Here is an 18,290-nt window from a genome sequence, read left to right as displayed (position 1 = left end):
CGGGCATGGAGATGTAGGGAAAAGAGTCGCTCAGATGAGCGGGCATCTAACATTGGCATTCAGAGGAATGGCCAACCCTTCGCGCATGAAGCACCACGAGAACAGGCAAGCTTGGAAGAATGCGGAGCGCACAAAGGTTGGGATGGCTGAGTTTGAGCTACGGCTCAACGTTGACAACTATACTTGATGGTGCTCTAGGCAAGCGAGGCGCTTGGCAAGAATGAGACCATGCAAGGTGGAATGAGTTGCTCAACAACCAAAAGAGTTATGCAAAGCTCACAGAGGTGAGGGGAATTGCTAACTCGAAGAATTTGGTACTCATGCATGGGCTTGTATGCGGACGACGGAATGTTCGTGGCCATCCCAAGGCGACCGAGACTCGGCGCCATGGAGCATTGAAACTTTCTCTTCGGCATACGAAGGATACGTGCGGAGGAGGCTGAAGTGTGCAACGAGTTCAGCATGTTGCTAGGCCTTGAGGGGTGCAGCGGTGGCTGTATTGACGTGGAGGCGCAATCTAGCAAGTGCGTTTGCAAGAGGCAGAACAATGCACAGTTTGTTCAGCAGATCGGAGTAGTCCAAGGGGATGGTGGTCTCTGAAACGAAGAGAGATGTTGCTCCAACGGGACAGTTATCCAGGAGGGATAAGTCTCGGCTCTCCAGAGGGAGAATCATGTGAGATGGACTTCACATGTTGAGGAGGAGTACCTCACAAACAACTCCACGAAGCTCAATGGACCGAGCAAGCAGCGAGGAGTTGTCGCATGATCTCGCTCGAGAGAATGCATTGGTGGATGCATTGCGAGATCAAGTGGGGGAGCGACCTAAAGCAACTTAAATGAAGGCACACTTGGAGTCGATGTGGAGATCGGACTCAAGGGAGGGCTGACCCGTGGAATGGTGGGCGTGAGGGCTACCATCAACTCAATGCAAAAACGAGGAGCGGAGCAACTTGGGGGTAACTTGGGGAAGTACTCAAGCCGCTTGAAGGGAGCCAGCATAGAAGTTGGAACATGGAGCAGAGGCACAGTGCTTTCCTTAGACAGAGGTCAAGGACATGAACTCTTGCAGAGGCAAGAGTAAGATCATGTTGTTCCATGGGTCCCTCATTCTAACGGAGCAGACTCATCTTGCATGGTGCCAAAGACGAAGGGAGCTTCGGGGCACATGCACCTTATCTCGGAGGAGCATTTGATGGAGGAACTAAGGCGACTCAATTTGCGGAGGCGAAGTTGAGTTCAGAAGGCCTTAGCACGGGGCAAGAGGACGCAGAGGCGGGTACTCTTGAAGAATATGCCACAGTGTTGCCATTCAAGTTACCATGAAGGAAGCGGTGCGCAGCGGAGATTGTGCTGGTAGGGGCAGAGGCCCAGGATCCAGACAATGGTGCACAAATTACAGTGAAGTCGGTGGACTTCGGGAGCTACTAGGCGACGGACTGTCCTAGAGCGGTGCTTCATCTAGGTGTGACCCAAGAGTGGGTGGATGAAGGTCGATTGCCAAAGGAGCGAACAAAATCGAAGGTGGAGGAGACCCTGCGATGTATTGGCAGAGGCCACACATGGAGGGTTCACAATTCGAGTTTATTCCACAAGGATCAGAATGCAATGGAGATGTCACTAGGAGGCGACATGGTGCAGCGGATCGTGGTGGAACGGTTCGTGGCAATGCGACACACACGACATAGTCCCGTGAGGGATGAGATCATATGGAGGTATGATCGGGAGCTACTGGGAGCTCCGCTTTGGTGAAAAACACGACGGCAAGAAGGGCTATGGATTCAAGGAGTGAAGGCCATGGTACCGCAGAGGCGGGTCTTCCGTGCGTGCATTGAATTTTGCATCGGACGAAAACCTTGGTCATCAGCATATGGGGGCTGTGTTCCACTAAGGGAAAAGTTCGAAGGCAAGTACCAGTGAGTTCCATGGGAGGGACTTGATCATGCAGAGGTATGATCGAAGCAGCTGGAGAGTTGGACTGCTCCATAGCTCATATTCGCTTAAGGGAGCCTGACAAGTCAGAGGACAAGGTCGAGTAAGCGAACGTTGCTACCAAGGAAGCTAAGGAGAACAGAATTGGTGCAAACCCTACAACGCGATGGCAGAGGCCATGCATGGGAGTTGCAGTCTGTCTTTCCATCGACCAAACAGACTGCTTGGAGAACACAGAGGTGTTGAAGCAGGGGGTCGAAAGGGGCGAGGAAGCGACGACGAGTCCAGAGGGACTTAGCTACCCAAAATCAAGCATCAGTCAGAATGGAGGTGGACTCAGAGGAGTGCCACGAAGACATTTCTACTGATTGTGAAGAAAAGGGATTTAGAGGCGAGGCGACGGATAGTAGTGCCATGGGCATGACAGCGCCATGGTACCGCAGAGGCGGGACTTCCGTGAAAGTCATTGATCCCTTGCTCTCACGGAGGGAGAGCGCTTGGTCGTGAAAGGGGCCGAGGAGGTGGAGAATGCAGAGACAATCTTCAAGTACCGAGACAAGGCTGAAGGGCAGAGGCCGAAGAACTTCGTAAGACCGGTGTCAACAAGTTTCTCATCAAGATAGCCGTAAGTGAAGGACTTCGGGTCATGCAAGAGTGCACGACCAAGGAACGAAGCAAGCAGTACGCGGTGCTGTACCTTTGCTACTCAATGGAGTAGGCGGCAGGGTTGATGGAGAAGACGGTACAATCCCAGAGGCGACCTCATCTATCAGAGAATTACTCCAAGTTGGGGTGAAAACTTCCCGCATTCCAGAAGTTCGATGGCATTGAGAAGGTGAATCACAGTAGCTAACTCAACGCAAGGAGTGCAAACACTTCAAGTGCTTTAGAAGTGTGAGCAAAGAGCAGGCGAATACCAGTAACCAGCTCGATGCATGAAGTACAACCTCGAGGAGGCGGGCGAAGTCAAGTAACCTTTGCCTTCTCAACTCTTAAGAGGATGGGCGAAACCGAGTACCCCAATTCTCTTATCTATCCAGCAGAGGAGCTCTGCACAAGTTCAAAGACCCTTCGAAGATAATGGAAGACAATAGTTGTCAAATCCTCACCAACGGTGATCAGTGCTACTGAGAGTAGATTGTCCGCTTCATTTCCCAACGAAATGCCAATCGAAAGCGGAAGTGATGCGAACCTACTTGGATGCGACAACTAACTTAAAGAAGAGTCAATGAGCAGATTTTGTGGAGGAAGGACCCGAAACTTCAGAAGTTTGCGAGGCGATGCTCGTTAAAGCTCCAACAAGCATCCACCCAGTTCAAGTAGCATGTGAAAATTTTGAGAAACTGGCGCAGTAAGAATGGTCTTTTCCTTCATTTGGTGGATCCGCAGGAATCAACGAGGATCAACACAACTCAGCCAACCCCACACCAGAGTCAGAGTCATTGGTGAGTTGAAGCAGCATGGCGGATCAAAGTTCGACTACTCAAAAACAGCAGCGGAGAGCAGCTGGGAGCCAGGAGGCGCATTGCAGTTGGAGCAGAAGATTGAAGACTCAGCAAAGGCGAAGAGTTGCAGTGTTCACAAAGGCTTCGACGAGGACGTCGAAGGGATAAGTGGGGGAGAATGTCACGGACAAACTTCTAAACAAGGTGTTTGATGTAATGCTTATATCTGTCCGTGTCTGTTGGCATGTTCATGCCTTGTACAGCATGTAAAGGGGCGGCCGAAGGCTTAATAGTCCCATTTTAGTTGGGTTGGTGGCCTCTTTAGGCTTGTAAATAAAGGTTGTGTCATGTGGACACGTGTGAGAGCTTCTCGGTCTGTAATAGACCATTTTACCCTTTGTTGTGCCACTGTTCAGAGCTTGTAAAGTCTGTTTGTAATTTGCATTGTCTATGAAGTGTTTTTCGGACATGTTTGCTTGTGGATCCCGATTGAGGCGTTCTCTTTAACCCGTTCTCTCTTTTGTTGGTCCTAAGGGACAATGGGAGGCTTCGGGGAGGCTGACATTTGCGGACGGACGCGCGAGAGTGCCGCACGACTTAGGCAAAACCAGCTAAGTCCGTGTCAGCTCGTCGAAGAGGAACTCGCAGTGGCAAAACTACGTCTCGGATCGCCGGCCAACAGGGAAGGGGGGACTTTGCCGGTGAGGAAGAACTGCTTCGCCGATCGACGCTTTGCCAGTGAGGAAGAACGGGCGGGCGCTTCGCCAAGAGGAGGATGCTCAGAGAAAACTGAGCACGGCAGATTAGCAGAGATGAGGGACTATCGTCGTCGGACGGCGAGGAAGGGAAGCGGTTCTGAGAGCACTCTGTGAGAAGAAGGGGGAGCACTACTTTGACGGCTGCAGATTTGTGAGCAGCGTCGATGGAGGAGGGAGTGGCGGTCGACGAGGCAGAGGTGCCAAGGCTTAAAGCAAAAAGATGGGAGGAGGAGGGTGCGGTGGATGCTGAGGGTGAGGCGGCTAATGCGATGCTCGGTGCAAAGATGAGCACTCGAGAAATGAGCGTTCGGGGCATAGAGCGGTAGTCGATGGAGTTGCAGCGTTAGAGAAGACACCGACATAAGGAGGAGAGGCTGTTGGCTGTGACAAGGGGGAGAAGAGGCGGACGCTCGACTCGCTTGAAGTCTGCCGGTGAGGAAGATCGCTGACGGCAGAGAGCAACCACCGAAAGAAGAAGGGGGAGCGCTTCTTCTCGACGATGCTCGCCTCCTGCGATCCGTCGGTGACGAAGATCGATGGAGGTCGGCCAATGACCGGAGGATCATGGCCACCAAAGGAGGAGGCTGTTTGGAAGCAGGCGGCCGCAGAAAAAGCCGTCGGCTCAGGGAGGAAAGGGGAAAATGCCGACGTAGGGAGGAGAAGGTGACTGTCGGCACAGAGAAGAAGGGGGGAAGACGGCTACGACAAGGCCGAAGGAGCTTCGCTGAGGAAGAAGCGGGCGCTCGATGCAAAGGTGGGCCACGCTCTTCCAAAGGTGAGGGGCTGTTGCTGCAGTGGCAGTAGCAGTAGCAGATCAGAGAAATGTCCACCTGGCAGTTCAGGGAGAAGATGTTGCAGGAGCACCACCGGCCTTTAGCACCGAGGACGGTGAGGGTGGCGACGGAGTCGCGGGTGATCGTGGCAGTGTCATGGTCCTGGGTGGAGAAAGCCGCAGGCCGATCGACTGAGAAATTGCTAGCGAGAAGATGGACCACTGAATAGGGGAGAAAACTGACAGCCGGGAGAGGAGGGATTACTGTCGTCGGACAGCGAGAAAGGGGAATTCTTCGATTAGCGGTGGCCGCAAAGAGAGGCGAGGAAGGGTAGAGCAGGGGATAACCATAGCACGAGAGGAGGAAAACAAGAGGAAGGAGTAAAGGTCAGAAGGGCGGCAGCGACGAAGAGGGCCGAGGAAGTAGCAGGCGTGGTCTAAAGCATGGAAGCTGAATAGGTCATAGCAGAGAAGGGAGTGGAGGATTGGGACGGTGATAGATCAGCAAAGGATCGTTGAGGATCGACGAAGACCGCCTAGCAGAAAGAGGTAATCAGCAATGGTTAGAGTTCGACACTGTAGGGAACAGCTACGAAGAAGAGGTAGTATAGTGATCTCGGTGGCTTGAAGTCCGCAACAGGCGGTAGAACAACATGTGTTATCGGACAGCAACAAAGAGAATTCTTACTCGAAAAATATACGAAAGGATGAATATTAGATTTGCATATATGCCTCTGTCATTATCTTTTATTAAAAAATAATTAGAGCAGAGAGACACTGATAGTAATTTTAAGAATATGATTTTGATAAAAAAAATATATTTAGGATTGATAATTTTAAGATTAATCTCTCTATTAATTTATAGAGGACAAGTGATGATATCATCTACATAACCTATAATATTATAATCGATTAAAAAAATAAAATTAAGTATATGAAGAGATATAGTTTGTGGATGTGAGTTTAAGATGAGTTTGGATCATAATGTTAACGGAGACAAGAGTATATTCAGGGAATAATAGAATAAAGGACTCAAAGTAGCTTACAAGAAAGATAGACTTCTTACAGCAGAAAACTCAATAGAAGTTATGTGGATACCTTCTACCACTACTAAGGATGAGATACAAAGCAATAGTAGCAAGAGAGAGGATCAAAGAAAAAAAAAGTTAAAACAATTATTGCTCCAATACCATAAAAAAAAAGCCTAACATAAATTTGTATTAATAGTGTGTAAGAGTTTATAAGATTATAAAATATGATAATTATATATTTTTAATCAATAATAGATATAAAATATTCATCTAAATCATTTTAGGAGATCATCTTATGATCCTTATTAGAATCATGATAATATATTATCATAGTTTTTATAATTTAAAATTATTAAAATTATTATAACATATTATCGAGATATTAAGAAAAATATAATTTGCTTTTCTCGATAATATCAATTGTCCCCCAATACGTTGATTTCTAGTCTTCGTGGCGTCAAATCACATTCATTAGTACGTTTAGTTCTCGGACAATATCGCTATGACAAATCAATGCAACTACAATGACCTTGTTGGAGAATGGAGTCCGTGGTGAAGGCAGCCATCTTCTTTAGATAGCCAGTGAATGATCGACACGCCTTACCAAGCCAATCAACATCAGCTTGTCTGAAGTTTTCTTTTTGACCTTTATGGACAAACGTAAAATTGTTGTTAACGAACAAATACATCGTGACTATTAAGTCAGCACGACTAAGTCCGTAGATCGATGTTGGGAGCTTTGACTATTCTCCTTTACGCAATGGACGGCGCAAATTTCTTAAACAAATATAAATAATTATATTTATATTTATATTCATAAAATATAAATAATTAAATGAACAAATCAGAGACCTCATGTTTGAATCCATATGAGCGTCTGATATAGTGAAAATTTATTGTGATTTAAGAAAACATAAAGAATTAGATAGCTAGAACTCGAAATATAAGGAATAGAAAATAACCTAACCCAAATCCACACTGACTGTATTGCGTGTCGTGTAAAACGATGACCAACTTTGACAGGACAATCAGTTGATGAAGTCGTAAAATTTATGGGTACGATTTGCCACCAAGGCAGGATGGCCCACCGCAAGGAATTTTGTGGGTAGGAAAAGAAGATTTATATCACCAAAAGATTTCCTTTGCTCACATCCTCCAATGCACAGTACGAGATTGAATATGAACAAACGGCGTAGAGGCGCTTTCACAAGCAGACTAATCCACACGTCAACTAGAACTGTTATGTTACTACCAAAAGCTGAGAAGATCGAGAGAGAAGTGCCATGGCAAACCTCCGGTGTCCCTCTCAGATCTTGTCTTATGCATGGCCATGTGTATTTTAAGCGTAGACCAAGTTGGATCTCAGTCCACCGCGGGGGTGTTTCCACGGCAGTTGGTTGTTCGATCACCTTCCATCACCAACCTCTCTCTCCCTCTCGTGACATCAACTAATGCTCTCGCTGCCCTCCTCTCTCTCTCTCTCTCTCTCTCTCTCTCTCTCTCTCTCTGTGTTAAACTAATAGTGATCTAAGAAAATTTGGTGGGGAAGTTGGAGATGATGGTTATGCATTTATAGCAGCTCTCTCTGAAGCAATTCACTACAAATAACTCTTCAGCACCTCTCGACAGCAAGGAGGAGTCAGACTGATCGATCTCTAACTCTTCCTCTCTTTGCGACTGTCATGCATACAGTACTGTCGGTTGATGCCATGGATCTCTTGTGGATGATCGCCACTGTTCTTTTTCTGTACTCCTCTTTGTCCTTTTTGTGGAAGGCCTTCGATTGTCGGAGGAACCAAAACTGTTGTCTCTTTGATTATGTCTGCTACAAGCCTTCCGACGACCGCAAGCTCTCCACCGAGCTCTGCAGCGACGTCATCAAAAGGAACAAGAGACTGAGCATGCCTGACTACAAGTTCCTCCTCAAGGTCGTCGTCAACTCCGGCATCAGCGAGGAGACGTACGGCCCACGGAGCATCATCGAGGGCAGGGAGGAGAGTCCCACCCTTGACGACTGCGACGACGAGGTGGACGACTGCATGTACAGTACCCTCGACGAGCTCTTCCACAGAACAGGGATCTCTCCCGGTGACGTCGACGTGCTGGTCGTCAACATCTCCATGTTCGCTCCGGCCCCATCCCTGACGTCGAGGATCGTCAATCGCTACAAGATGAGGGAGGACGTCAAGACCTTCAACCTGTCCGGAATGGGGAGCAGCGCGAGCCCCATTGCCATCGACCTTGTCAACAACGTCTTCGAGACCCGTAAGAGGACGCTCGCCGTCGTCATCACGTCCGAGTCCATCGCCCCCAATTGGTATTGCGGCACTGACAAGTCCATGATGCTCGGGAACTGCCTTTTCCGCTCCGGCGGCTGCTCCTTCATGCTAACGAACGATCCGTCGCTGAAGCACCGAGCGAAGATGAGACTGAAATGCCTGGTCCGGGCGCACAGTGGGGCCAACGACGACGCATACAGCTGCGCCATGCAGAACGAGGATACAGACGGTCGCGTCGGCTTTCACCTCAGTAAGAGCCTTCCTAAGGTAGCGGTGCGGGCCTTCACCGAGAACCTCCAGGCTCTGGCGCCCAAAGTGCTACCGGTGGGAGAGCTTGCGCTTTACGTCATCCGGGGGCTCCGCCACCGGCTGCGGCGGTCGAAGGAGACGAAGGCTTACGCCGGGACGGCGGTGAGGGTGAACTTCAAGTCGGGCGTCGAGCACTTCTGTCTGCACACCGGGGGCGCGGCGGTGATTGATGCAGTGGGTAGTGCCCTGGGGCTAAACAAGTACGACGTGGAGCCGGCGAGGATGACGCTGCACCGATGGGGGAACACCTCCGCCAGCAGCTTGTGGTATGTGCTGGGCTACATGGAAGCGAAGAAGCGGCTGAGGAGGAAGGACCGGGTCTTGATGCTCAGCTTCGGAGCGGGGTTCAAGTGCAACAGCTGCCTGTGGGAGGTGCTGAGAGACCTGGAGGATGGAGGGGCGTGGGAGGACTGCATCCAAGCCTACCCTCCACAATCCTTAGTCAACCCCTTCATGGACAAATTTGGGTGGGTCAACGAGGCGTGAGCAGCACTGCACCGCCGCCCTATCGTCTTTCTTCTTCAATTCGTACAGTCGCTTCTGCTGCTGTCATCCGAAGATAACAACTGTCCTTCTACTACTCAGCTCGTATCTCATCGTTATCGTAGCACATAATATGTCCTTAAAAGAGAGTTGAAGAATAATGTATCATAAGGTTTTCCTGAGAACAAGTGTCGCAGTTGCTACGGTGGTCTCGCAATCAAGTTGGAATCCTGTGGCGTGGGATCATCTCACTGAAATGGACTAAATGCATGCGTCCTGCGCGAGGACATGACAAATGTGCTAACCTTTTGGGTTTGCTGTACTGCACTATTTATGCATATGCTCGACCTTATTTATTAAGCAGAAGAGAGGTACAGATATAAGATTCGAGTTCGATCCTAAGGATTTGAATGGGGGGGTAAGGGAGAGCAAGAAGCACCGGCATAAATAACCCAATCGATAACCCCAGTAAGATAATATATTAGGGAGAGTAACGAGTTGTCTGGGAAGGAAAAAGGAAGGAGCAATTTATGAACAGCCTCACTTTGGCTTAAATCATGATCATTACCATCGACGAAGAGCAGTGAGACATACTTAGGACATCGAACATGTGAACATTGGAAATCAACATGCTGCAAAGTTGGACAAATTTATTCCCAAGTCATCTTCTTCTAACATAGAAACGAGTCATCTAATTTGGTAAATGGAGGAAACAGAGAATGATAATGGCCACTTGCTCTAATATATAACACGCAGGATTACTGAAGAACAAGCAATATTAAATGTTTCCATCCGGCGTAAGTCTTCTAAATAATGCCGCAAGGAAGGCTTTCTAGTGTCTAAGCAGATGACAGCGATTCCCAAAGTTCAGAGGTTCTACTGGCACAATAAGGAAATGAATAATATTCCCATCATTCCCTTTTAGCAGCTGCTTTTAGATTCAGAAACACAGCCCTGCATATTACAATACAAGGTAGCCATTAGCTTCAGATGACAAAATCATGTGTCATAAAACTAACATTAAATCCACATAAAAGATAAGCAGATGGATGAATGATGCTAATACATATGATGCGTGGCTTGCATTAGCCATGTGGATGATGAGGTGGCATCTTGGAACCATGATGTGTCGGCACTAGGGATCGCAACATGAGAGACCTCCGGGCTACTGTCAAAGGCACTATGGCGAACCCAATGAACTCTCGGCCACGAGCGCCATTGACCCCTCATATGAACGGTCCCTTCAAACCCAGTCTAGATCATGGTCACCAGGCACTGCTCTCATACTATAGTTTAGCAAAAGACCGACTCCACTACTGGACAAACTTACACCCATAAACAAAGCCCCTTAATGCTCCAGATTTAGCAAATCCATCTATTTGATTGCAGCATTGAAGGGGACAAGCAAAAGTTATCTGTTGTCCGTCAGCAATGTATGTGCTGAATGCACATGGCACTCAGGAGTTCTCTTCCACTTATCTTTTCGATACTTCCGGAAGACCAATATTCAAGCTACCATCAGAGGCATCAGGCAATCCATCCTCTGGTTACCATTAGCAACTCATAAGAAAATGCTTCTGTCATGAAAGCTCACTTGACTGTCAACCATTTCACTCACCATAATTAGTAGTCTCAAATGGAGCGAGGCTTCACAGAATAATTCTTAATCATATTGTCAACTGACATTGAGAAACTAAAACAATTATCGTAGAATAAAATCTTAAATTTTATCTACTGTCTCCTCCTTTTTCTATTTGCATGGATCTACACTGAAGATCAAAAATTTTATCAGCACTTAAAAGTGTACCAGCATATATGCAATTCTGGGAATACCTAGGCACTAAACTGCCGTTTTCAGCTTTTCATAACTCGTGCAACAAAGTTTTCACTCAAACCAACAAAATCCTCAGATGCATGGATGCTCACCAAGATGGTATTATTATAACGACAGGTAAATGCTGAAACATAAATACAAAGAAAAGACTAAACATCAATTTTAACCATATTTCTTACTATTTCTGTTCCTATTTGTGCATGAGAAGAAAGGATTCTAAGCATCAAATGCTAATTTGAAGCCAATTGAATTTATAATGAGTCTCAAATGAATCGGCAAAGAAGAATTTACATAATCATGCATCAGAAAAAGTAATTAATGCTGTAATAACTACAAGGAAATCAATTAGAGAAGATCTATAAGAAAGTTAATTCAATGGAATGAGTCACACGAACCAGCATGAAGCAACAAAACTCTGGAACAGCACACGCAGCTGCAGAGGCATATACTGATAGTTTATCCAACCAACTACAGGCCAGAACTGCAGATCAAACCCCAATAAGACTTAACACACACACATGAGATGTCAGGCATACTAATAACCAAATATTGTCAGGAAATAGTACCTTCCATGCAGTCAACTGGACAGATGGGTAATCATTCCTTATTTTCCTCCTCACTAAACTAAATGATCTGCCTGCACTCAGAAACAACACAACAAGTTGAACAAATGCATATTTAAATTACTTGGTGTAGTCAATGTGTTCAGAAGCTTACGCCACAAAACATCACACTGTGCATAATTTTGAAGCAGGAAAGGATCAGAGCAAACAATGATTATCTCCAAATTAAACCATAAGCAAAAGAATTCTTTAGGTCTGACATTTGAATGTTGATAAATCTAGCAACTAAAGTTTTGACCTGATCAAATAATTTGAGTTGTAAAAGCTTAACAATGCTACTATTTAGATTAGGGAATTGAATATAGTGGTCTGAAAAAGAAATAGCCAATATGATCTTCATAAGACATCATATCCAACATGAACAAGATGAGCTTATTCACTCAAGAGCCAAATGCCTTATGGCTGAGCCTGCCAGCAGGAAAGATATTTGAAAACATAATCTAAATTTAAAGGTTTAAACAAAATAACGAATGACTAGGAAACAAATTAGACGAGTAAAAAGAATTTCAGTGAAGCACAGAGTGCATAGTTCGAACATCTCATAACAGGCGGCGGACAAGTATTGTATACAAAAAGATCAAATGGTTATGGCTCAATAGACAACAAGCATTTGTCAATAACACAAGAATGAATTCCAAGAAAGAAATTTAGCCGAAACAATGTTGTAAAATAGGAAAATTCATAGCAATGCAAACCTTCAACAACCAATCCATAGTAAGCCATAAAGAGAATATTGTTCCAAGGTGAGGCAGTAAGCTGTTCCAACAGTACCTGAAAATATCAAGTATTTGATGATAATTCAAAAACGCTACTCATACTCAGGTACTCGCTATATATTTTGTTTTCAGAGAAAAACAAGCATTGCAACATACACACCTTTTTTGCAACAGTTTCCTTTCCTTTCTTTCCCTCAAAAATTTTTTCCATGAGCTTGTGAAAGAAGTGACCAAATGGTCCAGAATGGAGAAAACCATAAAGCTGCAAAAAATTTGAAAGACTAAGTATGCAAGCTAAAATATTTGCAAGACTCAATCTTTTATTGACAGATAAACAATGTTTTATATAGTACATGAGAACTATCGGGCTAAAATCTTTTGCCATTTCCACAAAAAGAGAAACCACAAGGTCCACAATTATCAAACTAAAACCATTTTCCCTTCCCTAAATATGAAAATAAACAATCTAATCTTATTCTCTCAACCCAAATAGCTTTCTCCAAGGCCAACTGCTGCGAAGCGAAGGCCTAATTCTCCACATACTTCTTTATTTTTCAGTTGTAAACAGCACGCGCCCAATCTTGACCCAAAGATAATTAACCCTGGAGAACCGTGCTTTCTTTTTATCCTCGTATCCATTACATCAACTGACTCACATGGTTTCCTTGAACATGTCAGAACATCTTGTACTCTTTTTCTTACTCCAATTAATGTTCCCTGTAACTTATAAGCATTTCAATCAATTAATATCCTATCTTCCTTAAAAACACCAATCATCTATGTCCAAAATAAGGACTAAAATAACCTGGACTTATGTCTTGACGAAAATGATGAACTGACAATTTGGGATTTTGGAATATGTTCACTTTGAATGGACGAACCAAAGTTACTGAAAAGTAAAATTGACGACCATGACTCGCGGAACATGACTTTTTATATTATACCGAGATCAGTCAGAGACGTCAATAGCAGTAATCTAGCCAAATGTTTCACCAATATAGAGCAAAAAATTGATACAGGGAAAAAGGTATTTTCGACCCAGAAACAGAATCGACCGAAAGAGTTGGAATATCATACCGCGATGAGAAGCAACCTTCTCAACTGGAGCTTCCTGATCCCCGAGATATACTGGGCAATCGCATCACTGCACCCAGCCAACACCCCTGAAGTGATGGCCTAGCAAGAAACAAGGGAACCAACAAAGTAAAACACCAGTACGCTATCTCAAGGCACTAACTTTGACATGGCAATCGCAGGACCGAAGCAGAGGAAACGAGAAGGGCGTGAAAACAAACAACAACCTTAGTTCTCAGGGGATGGGCTTGGAGTAGCTGAAGGTAGCGCTGCCATGCGACGGTCACGATCTCCGACATATCTGGGAGCAGAAGAAGGATCAGCAGCGCGCCCTTCCTCTCGGCTGTTGGGGTTTTGGGAAGAGGAAGGGGAGGAAGAGAGTGAAGTTAAAAAGGAAAGCAAAGACGGGGAATATAGGAAGGTTGGAAGAAAGGGGGGCTGGATTTTGAAGGTGACGGAATGGGTAGGTGATCGAGTCAGTCAACTGCGTGAGATGTGATGTGATGAACGCGAGGGGGAAGGATCCAATTAAAAGCGGTGGGGGAAAGCCATAATGACCACGACGAGTCAGGTGCGAACTACCCTTCATCATCTTATTTCCCATTTGCTTTTCCTTTCCTTTTTCTTTTCTTCGCAAATTCTATTCCCCTTATATATATATATATATATATATATATATATATATATATATATATATATATATATATATATATATATATATATATATATATATATATAAGATGAATTCATGAAAAAAAAATATTTTTAAAAATTTGGTACATAATTTTTGAAATAACACATTGGTCTTACGAAAAATTCATTTTGCTCATTTTCTCATCGGATCTATCGTCACTTTTGTCATTTTTTTTGTCAACCGCAACCTTCGTATGAGGGTTCGCTATTTACCCTAGCCCCCATTCCACTACATGGGATCATCCCCCTCCGCATGCTAACTGTCGTGATAATTAATCATCTCTTCCCTTATACACAGGGTTATCGTCCATTGATTGTGGGTGAGTATTATCGTCACAACTTGTTGGGTTCCGACGAAGACAATAGCTAACATACTAGGTTGGGTAAAGACCGAGAGGATAATCAATAAAGGGATAAAATGATCATTTAAAAAAATATTATTTAAAAAATTATATATATATATATATATATATATATATATATATATATATATATATATATATATGATCGATTATGGCGAATAAAGGAGATTGAGAAATAAATTGAAAATATCCTTCCAAATAGAAGGTTTATTCGACGTTCCATTCAAACGTGCCCCATCTAAGTTGAATGGTGTGAGAAGAAGAAATTGACGGGAAGATAACATCGAGAAAAGGGAGAAGAAAACAGAAATAATATACGAAGGGGTGGACCTGCCTGCACAGAAAAAGGACTACTCTCGGTCCATCACCGTCTTAGGGGCGACTCGACCTCCAATCTCAGGCACACCTGTAGGGGACCGGAGTTGCTCGTAGTTTTTGGATCAGATAGTGAGAGAGGTATGGAGAAAAAGAAAGCATATGAGTTGTGGATTTGTTCTCTTATGGGTAAGTTATGGGCATTAATATATTAAACGACTAATCTTAGGACTAAGGGTGGCAAAAACCCGAATTTGAAACAAGTTTGATCCATCTAAACTCTCATGCAAAAAAGTAGATTGATATTTGATAAAGGGTTTTTTAACACTTGGACGATTTGATATCATAGTGGCCTCACTGACCGACGTTGATTCGATACAACATATATATACATCAATCATCTCCGCACATCAATCGGAACATTTCACTTCATAAATCTACGTTTGATAATTATAATGCTTTGCGCTTTAGTGGACATCTTTATAATCGAATAATGATCGATAATTCTATGCAAATATCACATGGATTAATTCCTCGTTTAATTTCAATGATTAATTGAGTTTTCTATAAAAAGTTCTCGGGTGTTCTCTTAAAACTATCTTAAATTACTTTTCACGTAGTTTATTCAATTAACTTAAGCATCGAAGGAATTTTTATTTAGTATACGATTTAGTCAGTTTTTATAAGATTCCTTGTCGAACCTCTTGTTTTACGATACTAAACCTATGACAAGTTCGATTGAGATTGATTTTAAATATTTAATGTGTTGAATAATTAAAATTTATAATAATATTATTATACTTATCATTATCATTAAAACTGAAATAGATATCAACTCAACCAATGCTCAGGTCATTAGATCACTTATCGAATCAATTGGATATATATATATATATATATATATATATATATATATATATATATATATATATATATATATATATATATATATATATATATATTAGTGAATGTTGGTGATGTCTAAATCATTTCAAATCAATTTAGGTCCGTATACATAGGAACTCTGATGTGACTAAATGAGAGACCCAAATGTGTACGAAGACTGAGATTGTGATTTTCGATGAGATCTCGCAAACATTTTAGTTAGTTTCAATAGCATGATGAACTTAATATATAAGAATATTTTATGATATAAATAAAATTTTTAATAAAATTTTATATTAAATTAATACAATTATTGCTCGAGATATGTTTTCATTAATTAACTATGTCGTCAGAATCATGATTGAACAAATCTTTTTCCATCGCTAAATTATCTTTTTGCTGTATGAATCAAAGGACGAGACAGCCGAGCTATGTTTCACGAGTTGTACAGCGCAAGGAGATTGGGTGTCATCTTCGACACTAATGCACCGAATCCAACTTTAAGTTTCATATATAGATATCATATTTATACCGAATCGTATATATGGTATGTCCGATAGCATTGGACCGAGTGATGGGTGCGATGATCTCCTCACTAATGACCCAAATCGATGCAGTGAAGTGATGTCTCGTTTGACCATTTGGATCACGCGTGTTTACATGACAGATTTGTGTGAAGAACTGAACGTATCACGAGACCTCCTGCATGGCATGGGGAAACCCATCGGTCTCACCTCTATCTAACTCGACGACATAAAAAGTCACAAAGACATGATTGAAATAACCCCCACGGGAGCGCCGTACATTGGAATGACGTTTGTCTACTGTTGTGCAGACTTCTTTTATCACGTTAACTTGACCTCACCTACACCGGCAGAGAGTTGAAGGGGGGATCGCCTCGGAAGCCGCATGCCAGCGACTTGGCTTCTCAGTGACTAGTTGAGAACTGTTGCAGTTTTGACTTGCCATTGCTGCTCCGAGCTGGGAAGAGGAACGATGTGCGGCGTGATCGTGGTGGTTTGCAACAACACGCTTCGTTGATATTTTACGGATCAAGTAGCAAAAACGGACAACCTGTTTTCCTCCGCCGCGTGCATGCAGTAGTACGTATACTGACACCAATCTTCGAAGCTAATTATATATTACGTTAAACCTCAGCAATATTTAATTTTTTAGATTTAAAAATTTATATCATTTTTTTAAATTATAAAAGTAAAATAATATATAAAAATAATTTTAATTTTTCAATTGATGGTGATGGACGATAGCGTCATCGAAAGCTGCAAATGGTTGATGTAGATGAAGAGAGCAACGACAACGAGAGATAAGACCCGCTCTATATTTGTATCGACGCTGACGTAATTGTCCGGTAGCCCTTTTGTTGCTTTGTATCTGCGTCGACATCGAAGTAATTGTTGAGCGATAAAAGTGCCGCCAATGCATATGTCGAGCGGTGAAAGTACCGCTCAATAATTACGTCGACACCGACGTAAATGCAGATGCCGAGTAGTCATTTCGTCACTTGACAACTACGTCGATTTCGATGTAACAAGTCACCCTTTAGCCACTCTGTAATTGTGTCGTCGATATCGATACATCAACATTGACGTAGTTGTCGTCGACGTAATTGTCGAGCGATGTCTCTCTGCATCCGTGTCAACGTCGATGCAAATGTCGAGTGACCCTTTCACCGTTAGTAATTGCATCAACGCCAATGCAGATGTAGAGCGACGAAAGGATCGCTCGACAACTACATCGATGTTGATGTAGATACAAAGTGACCATAATCTCTCATTGTTAGTTTTCTTATCCACAATAACCACCTATGACCCATAACGGTGCTGTTGTCCGTCACTACCAACTAGAATATTAAAATTAAATTTTTATCTATTAATTTCTTATTTTTATCGTAAAACCGAAGACACTATGTTAAATGAACCTAAATATTTTATTTTCATAATTATAGAGATTCCAATATGTAATTAACCCAATCTTTGTCATGTGAATTAATTCATTTAATTGTTGTCGGATCATAGAAGATTAATTAATTAATTAGATCTTATGATATCACATGCATACCTCTTTTTTTTTTTTGAAAAAACTTCCTATATATAAGATAAAAAGAAGATGCGTCACGGGAATGATCTCAAGGATCGGGGAGTTAAGTTACAAATTTGGTCCATAACCTAATAAATTTAGATTTTTGGATTGATTTCATGTTCAATCTAATATATGTTGACTTTGATCGGCTTAACTTAAACTTTATTCGATTTATAACATGGCATGACAGAAGGGATTGATAGGTAAGTCCAAGATATGGATTTGACTGAACAAATTGGAAAAAAAAAAAATTAAGTCAATGTCAACTTGTAAGTTTTACTGAATGAATACGAATACGGACAAAGCTGAATGAGTGAATCATCTCGTTGTGTTAGAAAATATACAAAGTAAGTTTGAACGAATATGAGAAAAATACTAGTATGATTACATAACGCATAGACGCAGATAGTATGAATATGAGAAGACATAAAAAATAATAATTTCATGTTAGATAAAAATAAATGAACCAAGAGAACAGTTATATATCATTAATGATTGAATGAGTGGAGGTTATATATAATGAATATAACATAATTATAATGAGATCTATCAAATTGATTTAATTAAAATTGAAACCATGTCAAGAATTTATGATTGGAACTCCTCCATACAAAGATGTGAAACAAACTCTTAGAATTTATGGTTGGAGGTTTTTAGTTTTTCTTAATCGATTCCCTTTT

At 42.9% G+C, this 18,290-nt stretch overlaps 2 protein-coding genes across 2 annotated transcripts; one reads left to right on the top strand and one right to left on the bottom strand.

The window, feature by feature from the left end:
- The first annotated feature begins 7,372 nt into the window (after positions 1-7,372).
- Positions 7,373-9,493, top strand: LOC103992668 (3-ketoacyl-CoA synthase 3-like). The gene has a single exon (XM_009412470.3). It carries the CDS (start codon positions 7,620-7,622, stop codon positions 9,009-9,011), a length of 1,392 nt encoding a protein of 463 aa, XP_009410745.2. The 5' UTR covers positions 7,373-7,619; the 3' UTR covers positions 9,012-9,493.
- Positions 9,494-9,638: 145 nt separating this feature from the next.
- Positions 9,639-13,741, bottom strand: LOC103992677 (peroxisomal membrane protein PMP22). Its single transcript, XM_009412482.3, has 7 exons — positions 13,483-13,741; positions 13,259-13,357; positions 12,342-12,443; positions 12,161-12,236; positions 11,409-11,479; positions 11,238-11,323; positions 9,639-9,962 (listed from the first exon to the last, which is right to left on the bottom strand). The coding sequence occupies exons 1-7, from the start codon at positions 13,552-13,554 to the stop codon at positions 9,920-9,922; spliced, it is 549 nt and encodes a 182-aa protein (XP_009410757.1). The 5' UTR covers positions 13,555-13,741; the 3' UTR covers positions 9,639-9,919.
- Positions 13,742-18,290: the final 4,549 nt, after the last annotated feature.

The sequence above is a fragment of the Musa acuminata genome, chromosome BXJ1-1 (genome assembly GCF_036884655.1).
Source record: "Musa acuminata AAA Group cultivar baxijiao chromosome BXJ1-1, Cavendish_Baxijiao_AAA, whole genome shotgun sequence".
Lineage (NCBI taxonomy): Eukaryota > Viridiplantae > Streptophyta > Magnoliopsida > Zingiberales > Musaceae > Musa > Musa acuminata.
The sequence above is the reverse complement of the archived record's forward strand: the minus strand, read 5'-3'. Positions and strand labels throughout refer to the sequence as shown.

Coding starts and splice junctions, on each gene's coding strand:
- LOC103992668 (XM_009412470.3), top strand. CDS start 7,620: ATGCATACAGTACTGTCGGTTGATGCCATGGATCTCTTGTGGATGATC.
- LOC103992677 (XM_009412482.3), bottom strand. CDS start 13,554: ATGTCGGAGATCGTGACCGTCGCATGGCAGCGCTACCTTCAGCTACTC. Junction 13,358..13,482: donor CCCATCCCCTGAGAACTAAG/GTTGTTGTTTGT, acceptor GTTTCTTGCTAG/GCCATCACTTCAGGGGTGTT. Junction 11,324..11,408: donor TCCAGTTGACTGCATGGAAG/GTACTATTTCCT, acceptor TTTGATCTGCAG/TTCTGGCCTGTAGTTGGTTG.